Consider the following 16153-nt stretch of genomic DNA (forward strand, 5'->3'; position numbering starts at 1 on the left):
TTATTCGTACCATCCCTTTTTGGCAATACACACATTTGCTAACAACTGTTTTCAAGGATGCAGTACAGGAGGAGGAAAATTTCATCAAAAATTTCTGATGAACATTTTGAGACCTCACCAAGAATTGCAGCCACTGCCATTGAACCAGACTGATGCATTAGTTGGACTCTCTAGGAAATCTCAGTCTTTCTTGAACTGAGGAGCCCAGAACTGGACACGGTGCTTCAGTTGTGGCTCCACCAGGGCAGAGGAGAGGGGGAGTGTTCTTTTTAATGCACCCAAGGAAAACAAAAACCTTGCAGAATTGCTTTTTGAAGCTACTTAGTGCAGTAGCTCAACACGTACACTCTATCAGTGAGCAAATACATTCATGAGAAAGATTCAAAACCTGTTTTTTTCTCTAAATGGTTTTGAGAGGCTACACAGCAAGAAGTTCTGCAGAGACAACTCCCAGTAGGTGGTATAGTTTTAGCATGCACTATTTCAATAATTTGAATGAGTTGATAGAACAAAACTGATCTGCAGAAATAAGTGCTTTTTTGGCTCTGCTATTGGAGCAGACCATTTTAAAAACGGCACCAGACAGGCTATTAGTCTAAGGTTTTTATACAGTGTTGTAATCTATACAAATCAATATTTTCATACTTTTAACAACAAGATACTCAATAGGAAGCAAATACTCTGGCAATTGAATAACTAATGTACAAAAAATTAAAATTAATGGGAAAGAAAAAAAGGAATTACCTCGTACTTTTTTTGTACATCGTGTTGCTGTCAGAAGGTTTTACTGAAGTTGATAATTTTTGCTTAGCCAGGATTATTTCTTTAGCCTAAAATAAAAATAGACAGAAAAATAAGTCCAACAAAAGTTGATATTTATGCTCAAAAGCATTTAAATTATCTGTCAAAAATTGAAGCAGTAAGAGGATGTGAATAAATTTTATCTTGTGACATTTTGTCTTTCTGTTAGCTTTTAAAACTCTTCACTCAGGATGAAACGTGTATAAGGCCATTTAACCAAATGATTTAAATGGAATCATATTCAAATATATATATGAGTATATGTATTTTTAAAGCATATATATATTAAGTATATGTTGTCTTGTTTAGTACCATGTTAATAATGCACATTGATTTTCTCTGTAGCTAATGAGCTTTTTCTTGATGTGTCTTCTCTTGTACTCGAGTCTTAATGTCTATGTTAGTTCAGACATTTTTATTAAAGCATCTGCTGCATTCTGGACTTCTCACTATTAATGAAAAGGAGAAGCGACTACAAAGTCTTTCAGCAACTTTACTAAAATGAATTTCAAGATTGAAGCCTAAGTGAATTCCCTTTCTCAAAGAAAACATGTCCATCACCATTTTTTTGAAGGAACATATTTCATTTCTCATGGCGAAAACATCTGTCTTTTCTTTCATAACAACATAACAACAGGGAGAAGAATCCCTTAAGCAGTTGAAAGGAAGGAGGAGAACAGGAACATAACAGAACTATAAAAGAACTAAAACAAATAGTTCATTTTATCTAGTATTTTGTAGTAAAATTGACTTGAAAGTATTCTCTTCCAGATCTCTTAAAGTCTTTGCTCCAAACTGTATAAGAAGTGAGACAGATTTATAATTCTGTAGCTCCTATAATTCATTTCTGAAATGCACTGCCAAGAGGCTGATCCCTTCTGATTCTGTATATACTCTGGTGAAGTAAAGCCTTTTTCTTTGAACCTTGCCTCACTTCATGGGGGGCCCTAATGTGCATTCCTTTGATCACCCTGACACTAATGCTCCTTACCTCACCCACTGAATACATTGTCAAGGAAAGTAAGAAAAATCACTGGTCCTGCAATCAACAGAATAAAATTTTTTCAAAGGTTTGTCAACTAAGAGAAGGGTTAGGATTTGTGTACTATATCATCCTTTTTTTTTACTCAAAAGCTCTTGCTCAAAAGATGTCAAGAAAAAAATTAGGTGATATTGTCTAATTTCTTTTCGTTTGTTTTGAAACAATATACAACTGTGGTATGTGAGGTTCACCAGGACAGTGATGAAATGTTGATCTCTCAGAGAAGTTAAGAAAGTGAGCTTAACTAATATAGAAAACAGAACTGACAGGTTAAACTTTGGCTAAATGTAAGACTTTGGGCTCAGGAGAAAGTTAAATGACTGGAATTTGAAATCTGTGATAAGGAAGAAAGTCTAAGTGAATATAGTGAAGCTTTCTGGAAGTAGTTCTATGAAACTGTTGTTAATATTTAGAATGTTCAGAAACCAGAAAAGAGAGGTCTTTTAAGAACATTAGCAGATAACTCTAAAAATGGATATGTTAAACAGAATCTGGCATATATTTTAGAAAAGAGAAGGAATTTGTGAAAACAATATTTTTAAGCTGAGTCATCTTTTCAGCCTACAGTTTTTTCCTACAATGGCTTTCTTTTCCTGCAATGTGAATTCCGTTGAGTAATAGAGTTCATCTGAAACACATTTATTCTGAAGGAAGAAATGATTTGTAGGGTTCCACAGCTATATGTCTCCATACGCACTGGATGGCAATGAAATATTACTACATTTTCCACACCGAGCTGAGTGATAATTTTGTGAAATTTCATCAGATAATTTTTACACTGACATGTGTGATATATATCCTTCTATTTTCATATTAAGGTAACTAACTCTCAATGACCTTTAAGTTTCTGAATGCTTTTGAATGTCTATGTTATTGCTTATACAATGAAGAGTTAAACAAAAAATCGAAGTTTTCCCTTTGCTTTACTGACATAAGGAAAGCTAAGTTTTAAAACATGAAACATGATACAGAATGTATCAGAACCCTGAATAAAAAAAAATGTTTGCTAATAATACTGATCTCTGTTATTGTTCACAAACAGTAATTAACGTGACACTGGTATAATCTAATGATGGCATTTTACAAAATTGATATGTCATTTTTGGTTAAAGTTAACCAAGAAACTCTCACTTTTTATCTTTCCTGAATCATTTGCAATGATGACACTGAATATAGAGGTTCAAAGGTTAAAAAACTGCACGTCACAAATATTTTTACCTGAAAACAAAGCATGTACAATATACATGTATCAACTCCTTGCTCATGCAAAATCTGTACAGACACTTAAGATTATTACAGAATAAACATCACACTTGAAAAGTGTCACTATAACAATTCATTGAATGTTGTGTCCTCTGCCTTTGTCTCGACAATCATCCAAAGACTTTGTAGGGAGTGCCTTAGAAACTTCTGACACCCATTCTGCATTGGTTTGCTTTATGATAAATAGTACATTTAAGAAAAGTGTTTCCAGGAAACAATGTGAAAATGATTTACTTACTTCTGCTTTATGTGGAATTTACTATCTATAATATCTATGGAATGGCAAGGCCATTGGAGAGTCAAGTAGAGAGATTTTACTTTTCATTTTAAAGACTGGGAAAATATGATGAACAGGCTGGAAGATGTACAGTGAGATGTTTAGCAACCTACTCAGAAACTCACTAAAGCAAGAAAAAAACACAGTTAGCATTCTGTTAGAGATCTTTTCTGGATAGTTTTGCAAAAAGCCTTCTGTGTAAGTCTACTTTCTAGTTTAATAGGATTTTAAAAATTTCAGTTACCTATGGAATGTGCTAGCTCTTTTATCTAGTTACAAATAATTTTATTTTGAGAATAATTATTTATCAGGAACAGAAATTTTAAATACAGTGCAATATAGTCATTAGATTTTTCTTATCACTGATACAAACCGAAAAAGCGGCATGAGCTGTCCTTCCTCTCATCTTGAAATAACAAATTAATATCAAGTTTGTGATAAAAAAAATAGTGCTATCAAATATTGTTGATATCTTCAACCATAAAGTTCTGGAAGATAAGCTTGTATTGGCCTTACAGTTACTCCCAAACTTTAGTCATTATATTACTTCCCAGAATACATTCTTTTCATATTAATATGATTTGTATGGATAGAAAGCATTTGACAAGGATTTGTATCCCAAAAATGTAATTTTCACACATATGGTGGGCCACACGAATTTTGAAAAATTCATTTGGACAAAAAAGCTTCTTATTTTCAGTTCTATTATAAACACATCTTCATACATGGCTTCAGAACATGACAGATTTTGCAGAGGATATTTTCACATATAAAAAGCTGTATCTGTTGAAAATACAGGAAAAAGTTCTATTAATATTGATTTCCTTAAGAGTTCTTTAAAATAATTCTAAATCAGACTTTTTGGCTCTATGATTAAATCATCATTCTGGAATGTTCCTTGTTTGGGGAATATATCCTGAATAACTTTAGCTAGCTAGTTATTACCTTTAACTCAGAAACATTCCCAATGTACTGACAACATTTTAAATATCTTTCTGTGATGCCTCCTCGGATTATTTTACATACCTTTGGCATGCTGACAACTAAATGACCAGTTGTTTGTGATCTTTTAGCAGAGCTGCTATCTGGCTTCACTTCCTCTGGGAGCACCAGTTGGAACATCTGTGAGAAAACACAGAGTTGAAGTATATCATGCTAATTTTTTTATTTTTATTTTTAACCTGGATAGAACACACACACATAAGCATAACTATCATATTCTTTGATCTTTATAGCAGTCTATGTCTAAATCCTCTCACTTTAAATATAGTATTACTAATCCTAATGCACGATTAACATGCTAAACAGCCTTTACTAACAACAATAGCTATATGTATATTCCTGATTTGCTGTCATTTCTGAAGTGACATTTCTAAAAAATGTTGTAAGACGATGCTTGACTTACATTAGCAATTAAATGAAAAATCTTACCTAGTCTATTTTAGATTTAAATTAATTCTGAAATTTTATTTATGCAGTTGGTAAAGTCATAAATATGGACTTTAGTTTACTATTAAATGTTTCAATTTTTTCAAAAAAACTGATGATAAAAATACAACCACTGAGAAGGGAGAAAAGTAAAATGACGTTTTACTCTTTCAAAGGAATACACATCCATTTGTTTCTGTCAGCTATAAATTCCAGATTGTGAAACTGCTAAATAGTAGCCTAGGGCAACTAATAAGCTCTCTTAAGTGATTTATGATACACTATAATGGGAATAAAAAGTGAGAAGGAGTGAAAGAGAGAATGAAATTTCATTTCAGGCTTTGCACCTCTTCTGGTTAGGATTTCCACAGTTTATATGTGGTTCAAAATAATGCAGTTATGAAAGAGTGGTTTTTCTGCCTATGTGCACACAAGTTGATAATTACTATAAGTCAGGTACAGAGTACACTGAATAGCACTGTAAAAACTAAGCATCGATCTGACATGAATTTAATAAGAAAAAAACTAACCTTTCCTTTCACCAGTACTCGTATGTAAGTTGGCTGGACATCAATATCAATCAGAGAAGTGTCCAGATGTCTTCAAAATGAAATTTATATAAATTAATATATTTTGCAATACAATTCAGTAAATAAATTCTTCAGATTATTTAACTCTTTAGTAATAACTTGACAGTTTGTAAACTACAAAATTCAATTTTACTTATTAAGTTAAATGAAATATTACTTAGATTTAGTGGAATGGTTTTTGGAAGAAAAATATGATCTTCCTATGTGTGTTCACAGAACATCAAATAAAATAATGCCTAATTCTGCCAATGCCACGTCAGTATTTCAGTACAGCTATTGTATAACTCCAGTGTTTCAAAATCTTTGTGAAATGTGAAAAGTTTTTTTTGTGTGTGTTTTTTTTACTAGTATACTGCTTTACATTAATATGAAAATTTGCTTACTTGCTATTTAAAATTGTAGAAGTATTCTGCTACTATTGTTAGCTAGTAAATTTTTAATAATGTGACCTTTTTTATATCAATTGAAAATAAATATTTATATTCCCAAAAAACAGTATTTTTTACATTTCAGTACTGGCAATCAAAGATTGTGATCTGTAGAAGCTCCAATCTAACATCTGCTCTTCATCATGTGAAGTATACTCTTGTTCCTGCTGCCAGCTAGTGAAAGTATGAGAACATATTTCCTATTTCCCTTCATTTATAATATTACTTCTAAGGTGAGATTTTCAAACATTTCAGTTTTCATTTCTTACAGACTATTACACAATATCCAACATATTATTGCATGAGAACAGAATTTTTAAGGCTCCAAAAAATCTAATTCTTATAATTCAGAAAAAAAATTGAGTGGGCTTGTTCTAAAGAAAATTAATAAGCTTAAAGGGAAGAACTGATGTGAATTCTAATATAAAGTCTAACAAGTTCCAATTAGGGGTAAATAATCTTGTGGCTTTCAAATCCCTTTTTGACCCATAAGTAAAGCCACAAGTAAAGCTGCTAAAGTACTTAGTAGTATATACAATAAAAGAGTTATAAGGTTTCTGTCTCATATTTTGGTCTGTTTCAGACAAATTTCTTCCAGAGAATTCTCTGTCATAGTTTAGGGAATAGCATAAACCATGGACTCTTTCCAATAAGCACTATGGAAGGCTATCTTATCTTGTTTCAAGAAGAATTTAACTAGAAGATCCTGAACTGTACTGGAGTCCTTCTAGGGCCAGACAATGGACAAAAACTCCCATTTATTACAATTCTATTCTGCCAATGAATGAATGGAAAGGATTTTACATAAGTATAAACAGACAAGTGCGGAGGAAACTTGTCTGTAGACTGGAGAAGACATCAATTCAAAAGAAGACTACTAAGACACAAAGCTCATTCAATCAATCTGAAGGGTCTTTGAGTTACACAGTTCCACTTCTTTGACAGAGGCTTCAAGATTGATTCTATAACCACCTGTATTATTTGTTTTCCTCTTGAAATTCCCATTACAAAAAGGAGTATATTTGGAGTTCTGTGTATTAGAACTTACGAATGGTAAAAATGAAATGGAAAAATAAAATAATAAATAAATAATAATAAGTTTGACCTGTAAACAGCAAGATCCAAGATGAACTGATTGTTTACTTCATCATCTTTCAAAGAGAAATGAAGCCTAATAGTAATGATAAGACACACCATCAGAATCAATTGGGATGAATAAACAAACATTATGATCTACTTCAAATTCAACTACTAGCAATTTCAGGTCAATAAAAACACCCTAAAATAATCATGTCACATGATAATAATCATGTGATAATGTGACATGATTATTCGAGAAATGGTTTCAAATTTTCCTCATAAGTAGTAAAAAATATTGACATACTGACATTTGAGCTAGAGTCACTCTTATATTTGCTTTCTGTTCTCCTTACCTGATCCCCAAGAAACAAATAAAAATCGTGCTGAAGATTAGTTAGATTAAGTTCAGTCTGTCAGTGCAGAAAGAGAGACATCTGCTGGCAAAATGTCTTTTTTATAGATGTCTTCATAGAAAAACAGTTCATGAAAAGCATGAACACCCTGAAACCGTCATTCTAACTTCATAATTTGTTTAAAAAAAAATAATTGCATTTTTTTTATGTAAGTTACCTGTAGCATACATATCTGCATCTGCATTTGTAAAATTAAAAAAATAAATAAAAATGCATAATATCCTTGATTCTACAAGCTCTGTCCTGTTTGTTAAAAATAAGGCCATAGATTCTTATAGCTACGTGTTTTTGATCTGCTGGCTAACTTCTAAAATTTATGAACAAATCTCAGCAGTTATGAATTTAAAACAACTCTTGTACTTCTACTATAAGGAGATTTTGTCTACAGCTACAAGTTCTGATCAAATACTGAAACTGACATCAGAATCCTCAGATACTTTGGGTTCATCTAATAGAAAAAAGCTAAACTCTTAACAGTTTATCAGTTAGCAGTAATATCTCAGCAATAAAAATACAGATATACTTTTAAATCTTTTCTCTCCCCTACTGTGACACAGACTAATCGGAAGAAAGCTTAGGGAGCTTTTAGTTTATGCATATTTTTGAACAGAAAACTGCAAACTGTACAAACAGCTTTTTTTCCCATTCACACTTCCTTCTCTTACTACACCCAAAATCTTGAGAATGCATTAAAATACAAAGGGAAAAAAAATAGAGAATTGTAAAATTTTCTAGGTGAAAACTTAAGTAGAAATGAGGAAAATAAATAGTCTTTTTTTCTGAATAGCATACAGCCATTCCTCTTGATAACCTTTCAGCATCAGATAACCCTGGATATTTTGGACATTAGACCTAAGCAATAAAACAAAAAATTTGGAGGGCACCATCTCTCTATTCTTTATTTATGTCTCTCCAGTACCTGCCAGATTGCACTGAAGAGCTGGAATATTCCTGCTGAAGCCATAACAGCAAAGAATGTCAGTGAACTGGCTTTACATGGGCACATCCACACAGTAAATATTAATCCAGTGAACTCAGGTGACATGAATAGGACTGCTACTAACAGTTAACTCTAGATGATTCTTTTTCTTAAAATTAGATAGCTTGAGCTTTATTCTAAATGTTTTCTATTAGCATAAGATTTAAACTATTTAAGGTTTGTCATCTTTCAACTAGGAAATCATTCTTTTCATTTTCTGTCAACACATTTTTACAGAAAAGTACATCAAAACAATGACAAGATTATTCCAATGAAGATCAAATAAATACAAGCTTTTCTGCTATTACCTATAATTTTACCTAGATCATAGAAAATTATGCATTGACCCTACAATGTAAGATTTCAAATCCCTTAGATTTGCATGGGTTTATGAATTTCCAAAATTCAGAAAGCAGTCTTCATGCCAATGGGTACTTTCTTAGCTTTGGGGTTTTGCTTGCTTGTTTGTTTGTTTTTGCAGTTAAACCAGTCTTAATTTGGAAAAACTTGTTCTGAGAACAGCAAACAGGTATGTTTCCCTTCAAAAGCCAATTACTGATCATAGGTTTCTGTAATAGACAGTTTGGGAAGCCGTTTTTAAGGAAACAATTCTCTGTCTTCTGTTTTCCATTAATACAAGAAGGCTTGGTTTCAGTTTCCAGTGAAATCAATGGTAACACATGGCAGATATTCCAGGAAATTTGTTTTAAAATGGAACTTGAGTATCCATGTGCCTTTGAAGATGCAAGCCTCCTTTGCAACAGACCTTCTATGTCATGCATACAAGTGAATTACATATGCTGCACAATTCTGCCTTTTATATCTGTCATTTAAGGACAGAATGATTTTGTTCAAAAATAGTACTTACACATAATTTTCCACATTTAAAGTGGCTACTTATACACATCTATCTTCAACAGTCAAATTTTAGTTAGTTTTTCCACTATTAGCAAGATGCTGTTGGAGAGATTTACCATAGAAGGGAAGAAGAGTAAGGAGTTTTTACACAAAAATAAATTCTTTTGTTATCAAATATCAAGATATAAATTAACAACCTTTAACACTTTACTCACTGAAAACTATTTTTCCAGCATCAGAGTAATTTTAGGAGTAATTTTCCCCACTTGAAATACAATACTACATGTCAGAATTTGTCTTTTCTCTTATTTTTTGTATTGTCACACGTCTCAAAATAGTGATTTAAATCAACTGTTTAAATTCTTCACAGCATTGCTTTCTTACATACTTAGGCATATTGACATTCAGAACTTTTCCTTCTGCAGTGACCAGTTTTGGAAGAGGCTTCTCTCTCGTTTTTGACCCTCTAAACAAAATAGAAAGAAAAACAGCTTATAATTTCACATTTTCATATTTTATGTTGAATAGCAAAACAGAAAGGAGAAGATGTCAGGAAGGCAAGGATTATCTGGTACTGGATTTTAAGGATATAACTTATTTTAGAAATTAAACAGGTTATGTCCAACTGAACATTAAAAGCATCATCTTAAGCTGAGCAAATGCTTTGTAGTATCATCTATTTACATAGATAATAACTTCTTAGGTGTGTCACTCAGAATTCATTCTCAAACATGATATCAAACATGAGTTAGCTGGAAGAACAGTGGAAATTCTGAAATCCAAACAATAGAGCTGAAAAGATAAATTACTATATTTAACAACCCTGTTTGAGAGAAAACAAAGGTTAAAATAAAAAATAGAAAATGAAAAAAAAATAAGCAGCCGATATATTTTATTCACATTTTTAAAGCATATTTGCACAGGTAAAGACAATATTCAATGTGAGGCAGACACCAACCTCCTCTCTGTGCCTTCAAAAAGTTGTTCATCTTCAGTTCCCAAAACATATTAAAACAAAAAGATATACCTTATATTGTCTCTAGCTTTCCTTTTTTCTTCAATATATCTGTGAGTTTCTAATCTAGATTCTGGAGTATATGGTGTCGGCTCCTCCCAAAATCTTCTGTCTTCCTCATCATCTTCAGCTGTTCTCCACATTTGTTGTTCTCCTTCTGTCTGATGATTTTCTTTGTATTGTAGTGAGTCTGGGCTACACAAAACCACATGGAATATTGTTTGAAAAAAGAAGAGTAACAGCAATGATAGATTGATTACTCCAATATGAATATTAATTCCTACCAACGATATTTTAAGTATTCAGATAACTTGTTCTGCTCTAGTCCTTGCAGAAATAATAAAAAAAAAAATTTCAACACAATACTTTTCACTGACTTAACTAAGAAATACTATGATTTTGCCAAGCCATCTGAAAATCCTGAAAGATAGTTCAAAAGAGTTAATTTCAGCAGCAGAATTGTCAGATGCCCTTATAACCTTCAGGTGAAAGAAAATCTTCAGTCCCTGTTATGCTTAAATATTTCCTATATCAGGCTGTAGTAGATAAGAAATTTATAAGATAGCAACTTTTTATGTACACATTTCAAGTGTCATCTTAAAACCTAAGTCACTTTTCCCCCTAGCATTTAGCTATCTATACAGAATGGAAACTAAATTTATGATACAGCTGTGATCTGTGAGAACAAAGTTCCACAACCAGTGGAGACAAGGATGTGTCACTGGGAAGAATACAGAGATGCTCTCTGGACATGCAGAGATGGGATTAGGAAAGTCAAGGCACAGATGGAACTGAACTTGTCAAAGGATGTTATAGAAAAAAAGAGGTTCTATAGGTACACTGGTCAGGAGGGATAGGTGAAAGAGAGAGTACCTCCTCTGATAAATGAGAAAGGAGAACTGGCTACAACAGATTTGGAGGAGGCTTAGGTACTCATTACGTTCTTTGCCCGAGTCTTCACTGGCAGGCAGGATTCTCATACTTCACAACCCTGAACCTCATATTCCTGAAGCTCCCGGTGAGAACTTGGGGAGGATACTCCCCCACACTGTAAGGGCAAAGTAAGTCTGAGACCGCCTCATGAGACTGAATTTGTACAAGTCTGTGGGGCATGATGGACATGTATCTAAGATCCAAAGGGAACTGGCTGATGTGGCTGCCAAACTGCTCTCCATCATACTTGAAAAGTTGTAGCTGTCAGGCAAAGTTCCCTAGTAACAGGAAAAAAGGGAAACATCACTCCCATTTACAAGAAAGGGAGGAAGGAGGATCCGGGAACTGCACGTCAGTGAGGCTCAACTCCATGTCTGGGAAGATCATGGAGCACATCCTCCTGGAAGACACATTAAAGCACACGAGGGATGAGCAAGTGATCTGAAACAGAAGGCAGAGCTTCACGAAAGGAAGGTGAATTGGCCTGACCAATCTACTGTCTTCCGTAACAGAGTGACAGCATCGGTGGACAAGGGGAAGGCAACTGATGCCATCTATCTGGACTTCTGCAAGGCCTTTGACATGGTTCTGCACCACATTCTTTCCTTTGAATTAGAGAGATATGGATTTGAAGAGTGGACTATTTGGTGGATAAAGAATTGGCTGGAAGGTCACAGCCAGATGCGTGTGGTCAATGTTTTTAAGTCCAGGGGGAGGCTGGTGACAAGCAGCGTCCCCCAGGGGGCGGTCTTGGGACCAGTACTCTTGAACATCTTTTAGTGACATAGATGATGGGATTGAGCAGACCCACAGCAAGTTTGCTGCAGAAGAAAGAGATGCCATCCGGGGGGCCTTGATAAACTCTAAGGGTCGGCCCTTGTGAACCTAATGAGATTTAACAAAGCAAAGTGCAAGGGTTTGCACTTGGGTTGGAGTAATCCCAGATGTGTATACAGACTGAGAGAAGTAATCCTTCCCTCAGGAGAGAGAAGTAGCCCTGCTGAGAAGGAGATAGGGATCCTGGTAGATGAAAAATTTAACATGAGCCATCAGTGTGTGCTTGCATCCCGAAAAGCCAACAGTATCCTGGGCTGCATCAGAAGAGGGGTGGCCAACAGCAAGAGAGAGATGATTGTCTCTCTCTACTCTGTTCTCATGAGGCCCCATGTGGAGCACTGTTCCTGTGCCCAGGCCCTGACACAGGAGAGATGTTTAGCTTTTGAAGAAAATTAGACTCTACTGGACTGAAAATGGACTGAAGATGAAGGTCAAGTACAGTGAAAGATAAAGCGAGAGAAAAATCCTTCTGCTGTCTTAGTAACATAAGGTTGAAGAAGTGTAGGTGTAAACAATTCCATAGCCTTTTACACATCTCAAAAGATCTTCAAATTCTGTTTCATTCTTAAAATCTATTAGGTCTGAAGCAAAAGAAATTACAGATGAAGAACAGCTTTCTCTGAAACAAATGTATTACCTTAAATAACGATTTCCAGCTGTCCTCCTGAAAGAAGCCATCAATTACACCGTTTTGGCACCCAGACAATTTAGCTTGGAGATACTGGACAAAAATTCTTTTCTACCGTCTGAAGGTCAGTAATTAATGACATTTATAACTAATTATCTTTTTCTGTAGGCAAAAAATGCTTGAGGATAAATGCTAGAATCCCACTAGGATCAGTAATAAAGACAAACATGAGACTTTAAGTAGAATTACATAACCAATATTTCAGGAGGAAAAGTAAAATTATTAATGAAGAAAGAGAAGAATGATGATTAGATGATTACTTAAAAACTGTGGCTACCTACTGTTACCTGTCAAGTCCAAGCTCAGCTTCCATTTGTTTTTCTTTCCTATCCTTTCTTTCATGCATCCTTCTTTGAGCCTCTTCTTTTTCTTTGGCTCTTTTGAGAAGGTAAGCTTGTTCCTGTTCTCTGATTTTCTGTTTCACTTCTGGATAGTATTGAAGTGCTTGAATTCTCTCCGAACGTTCTATTTCTTTACTATCCAAATACTTCCCAAAGGGAAGAAAAATCCATATAAGTACATGAGAAATTTTAAACATATTCAATCAAATAAATTCATTAAACTGCAGGTTAATTTAATATTCATTTCAAACCTCCAAAGCACTATTTAAGAAATATTTAAAAGAATTAACAGTAAATTTCTATTTAGATCTGAAAAAGTGTTTGTGCCTAACAGTTGCCTTTTGCATCTTCCCAGAGTTTTACTTTGTCTTATTACTATGGAGTTGGAAGAGTCCCTTCAGCCATTTCTGTTATTTTTTTCTGATTTTGATTCAGCTCATGGAACTTTTACAAATATATTTCTTTAAATGTGTTCATTTACTGCTGACAAAGTTAGTTGAATATACTCACATTAAGGAAAGTAAGTGTCTGTGCTTCTCCAAGGTAAAGTGTGAGTGTGTACTTGGAGTCATTTTCAGTGACAGGAAATCATTAGATCAGTCCCTGCACAGAACCTCAATCTCAACATATCTATTTACAGCAGATGCAATATAGTGCATTTTCATGTCAACTTCTACCCTTCTATTGCCTTACACTGTTGGTATGGTATATAACATCAGTACATTATCTACAACTTGGCAATTTTCTGAAATCATGGCAATATTTAAAAAAACATATTTAAAAAAATATTGTCTGTATAAAAACAAATGAGTAAAAAGCCAGAACTGTACTGTGTATTTATCTTTTCAGAACTTCGTTAAAGCATCTCCAATGAAAATAACAGATAATTTTAAAAAATAACTGTGGTTTAGTCAGAATTCTTGAGAACAGACTTTACTTTCCTGAGGGCAGTACGAAAAAGATTCCTATTTTTTCCTACCACAAGCATTTATTTTGTTTTGGATTAGTATGTTTAATCAACAGAGCTGGTTATTGATTTGTTCATAGAACTAACAATAAAAATCTTACTTTTAATTGATGAAGTGTTGCCACCACAAATTGTCTATAACCTTCAAATTCAGTGCATGGGTTACCCACTAGAAACAGTTCCTTCAAATGTATGTTATATTTTAGGGTTTCGACACTGGACAGTTCACCAATGAAATTTGCTGTCAGGTCAAGCTTCTTCAGTTCTTCACAGCCTATTTGAATAAAAAAAAAATCATTTCATTTGTTCATAACATAAATGCTCGTGACACATACACACAAACATACAGACATATATATGCACATGAGTACTAAAACTGATGCCTGCATTTGGCTTTTGTATAATAACTTCATCCTGTCAGGATACATCTTTTACAGGCCACAAGTAGAAGAGTGACTCACAGCTAAGCTTCAGGAGATTAGAGTATTTATAGAAAGAAAACAAATATATTGATTAAATGGAAAATGTAAAAAAAATTCTCTTGGTTTCACGACTATAAGAACTCTGTGGCTAGATCCTATATACTAGCTATTAAATGCTTCATTTCCAGACAAGATAAACTTCCGCTTTAAGAGTCTGATCATCCTGGTACTGTTCTCAGCTGAAGCCTTCTCCACGTGGCTAAAGAGTGCCTAATTGCTTCAGAAGAGCAAGATGACTTAAGGGTTTCTTTTCTGTGTAATGTTAATCTTAACCAACATTACCAAAGTATTGATAAAATGTTTTCTAAAAATCCACTCCAAGTTGAGATGAAGTTTTGCACTTTATGGACTCAGCTATTGTTATGAATATTTTATCACTGATTAAATTGCAAAAATTGGTGAGAAAGTGGTGTGCTAACCAGAAATATTTATTATAATTAGTAACACTAAATTTGCTAACAAATTGGTCTGGGAAATCTGGATCCAGAACTTATCAGCTACTCCTTTTATCATAATCTGTCCGTGAGTCATAACCTTGGCCTAAGAGTAAAAAAGTTCAGCTAAGAGCAAATTCAACTTCTGTGCTCATTGTTTTAATCACCTCTTTTCCTTTGCAGGTCTACTTGGCAAGTATTCTATGCATAATGGAACTGAAAGAGCATAAACAATGCAAAATGATTTATTAGAGGATTAAAACAACCTCAATTTTTGCAAGACTCGCTCCCAAAGTTTCTGGCATCTAAGTAAATGACAAATCACAGTAATAAATAATGCAGCCTGCTAGAGGAATTTAAAATTTGCTGGCATGAAAACAGATGTAAATTTCTCAACAAATTGCCAAATAAGTAATGCAGTACATATTTCTGCAACTATTTGTTTATTTTTCCACTTGATTTAAACCATTCTCTTGAATCAGCATGCATATGATTCAAAAGAAAATAAAGCAAAACAGCTTTTTTTTTTTTTTTGTCCCCTTGCTAAGGTGCACATTTTATATACTGAGCAACTTGACTAAGCAAATCGAAAGGGTTCAAATAATATGGAATGTATTTATGGATGGCTCTAAGTCTTAGGACTTGCTCATGGAAAATGGTAAATCCTTGGACAAGCAATTACAGTGACAGGCTAAATGATAAAACAGAGATAATAAAGTTTTACATAAAGATAGAAAAAAGATTGATCTGAAAACCTCTATGAAAATCCTCTAGACAATGCAACTTCTGTACAATGTAGAATGTCCTTCTGTGAGACTTTTGATTGCTGAAGTAAAGATGACTGCTGAACCATATCAAGAGATGCTTTATATAGCCAGCATAGTATTAAAAAACAGACAAACAAACAAACAAAAACTCTGTGCTAGATAAGCTGCATAACAAATCAGAGAATCATAGAATTGCTCAGGTTGGAAAAGACCTTAAAGATCATTGAGTCCAACCACCACCGAACCACACTACCCTAACTCTAACAACCCTCCACTAAATCATGTCCCCGAGCACCACATCCAAACAGTTTTTAAACACATCCAGGGATGGTGACTCAACCCTCCCTGGGGAGCCTATTCCAGTGCTTAACAATCCTTTCTGTAAAGAAGTTTTTCCTGATATCCAACCTAAACTTACCCTTGCACAACTGGGGCAATACCAATCCTGTCAAGGTTCATTGAATTTTGATTCCTATTTTGTAAAGTATTAAAGACTGGAGCTGTCATAGCTGACAACACTGGTAAAAGAG

At 34.0% G+C, this 16153-nt stretch overlaps 1 protein-coding gene across 4 annotated transcripts in view; it reads right to left on the reverse strand.

Moving 5' to 3' along the window:
* Nucleotides 1–16153, reverse strand: part of DNAAF11 (dynein axonemal assembly factor 11) — a 31646-nt gene that overhangs the window by 7208 nt on the left and 8285 nt on the right. For 3 of the 4 annotated variants that reach the window (XM_090138361.1, XM_031591240.2, XM_090138363.1), the window contains 8 exons: nucleotides 14042–14214; nucleotides 12920–13119; nucleotides 10187–10369; nucleotides 9548–9625; nucleotides 6935–7000; nucleotides 5342–5411; nucleotides 4410–4505; nucleotides 745–830 (listed from right to left, as the gene is read on the reverse strand). In XM_090138361.1, coding sequence (XP_089994487.1) covers nucleotides 745–830; nucleotides 4410–4505; nucleotides 5342–5411; nucleotides 6935–7000; nucleotides 9548–9625; nucleotides 10187–10369; nucleotides 12920–13119; nucleotides 14042–14214 — 952 coding nt within the window. The remainder of the gene's footprint in view (nucleotides 1–744; nucleotides 831–4409; nucleotides 4506–5341; nucleotides 5412–6934; nucleotides 7001–9547; nucleotides 9626–10186; nucleotides 10370–12919; nucleotides 13120–14041; nucleotides 14215–16153) is intronic. The other variant, XM_090138362.1, reaches the window with a different exon arrangement.

Source organism: Phasianus colchicus, chromosome 3 (assembly GCF_987193195.1).
Source record: "Phasianus colchicus chromosome 3, bPhaCol1.hap1.1, whole genome shotgun sequence".
Lineage (NCBI taxonomy): Eukaryota > Metazoa > Chordata > Aves > Galliformes > Phasianidae > Phasianus > Phasianus colchicus.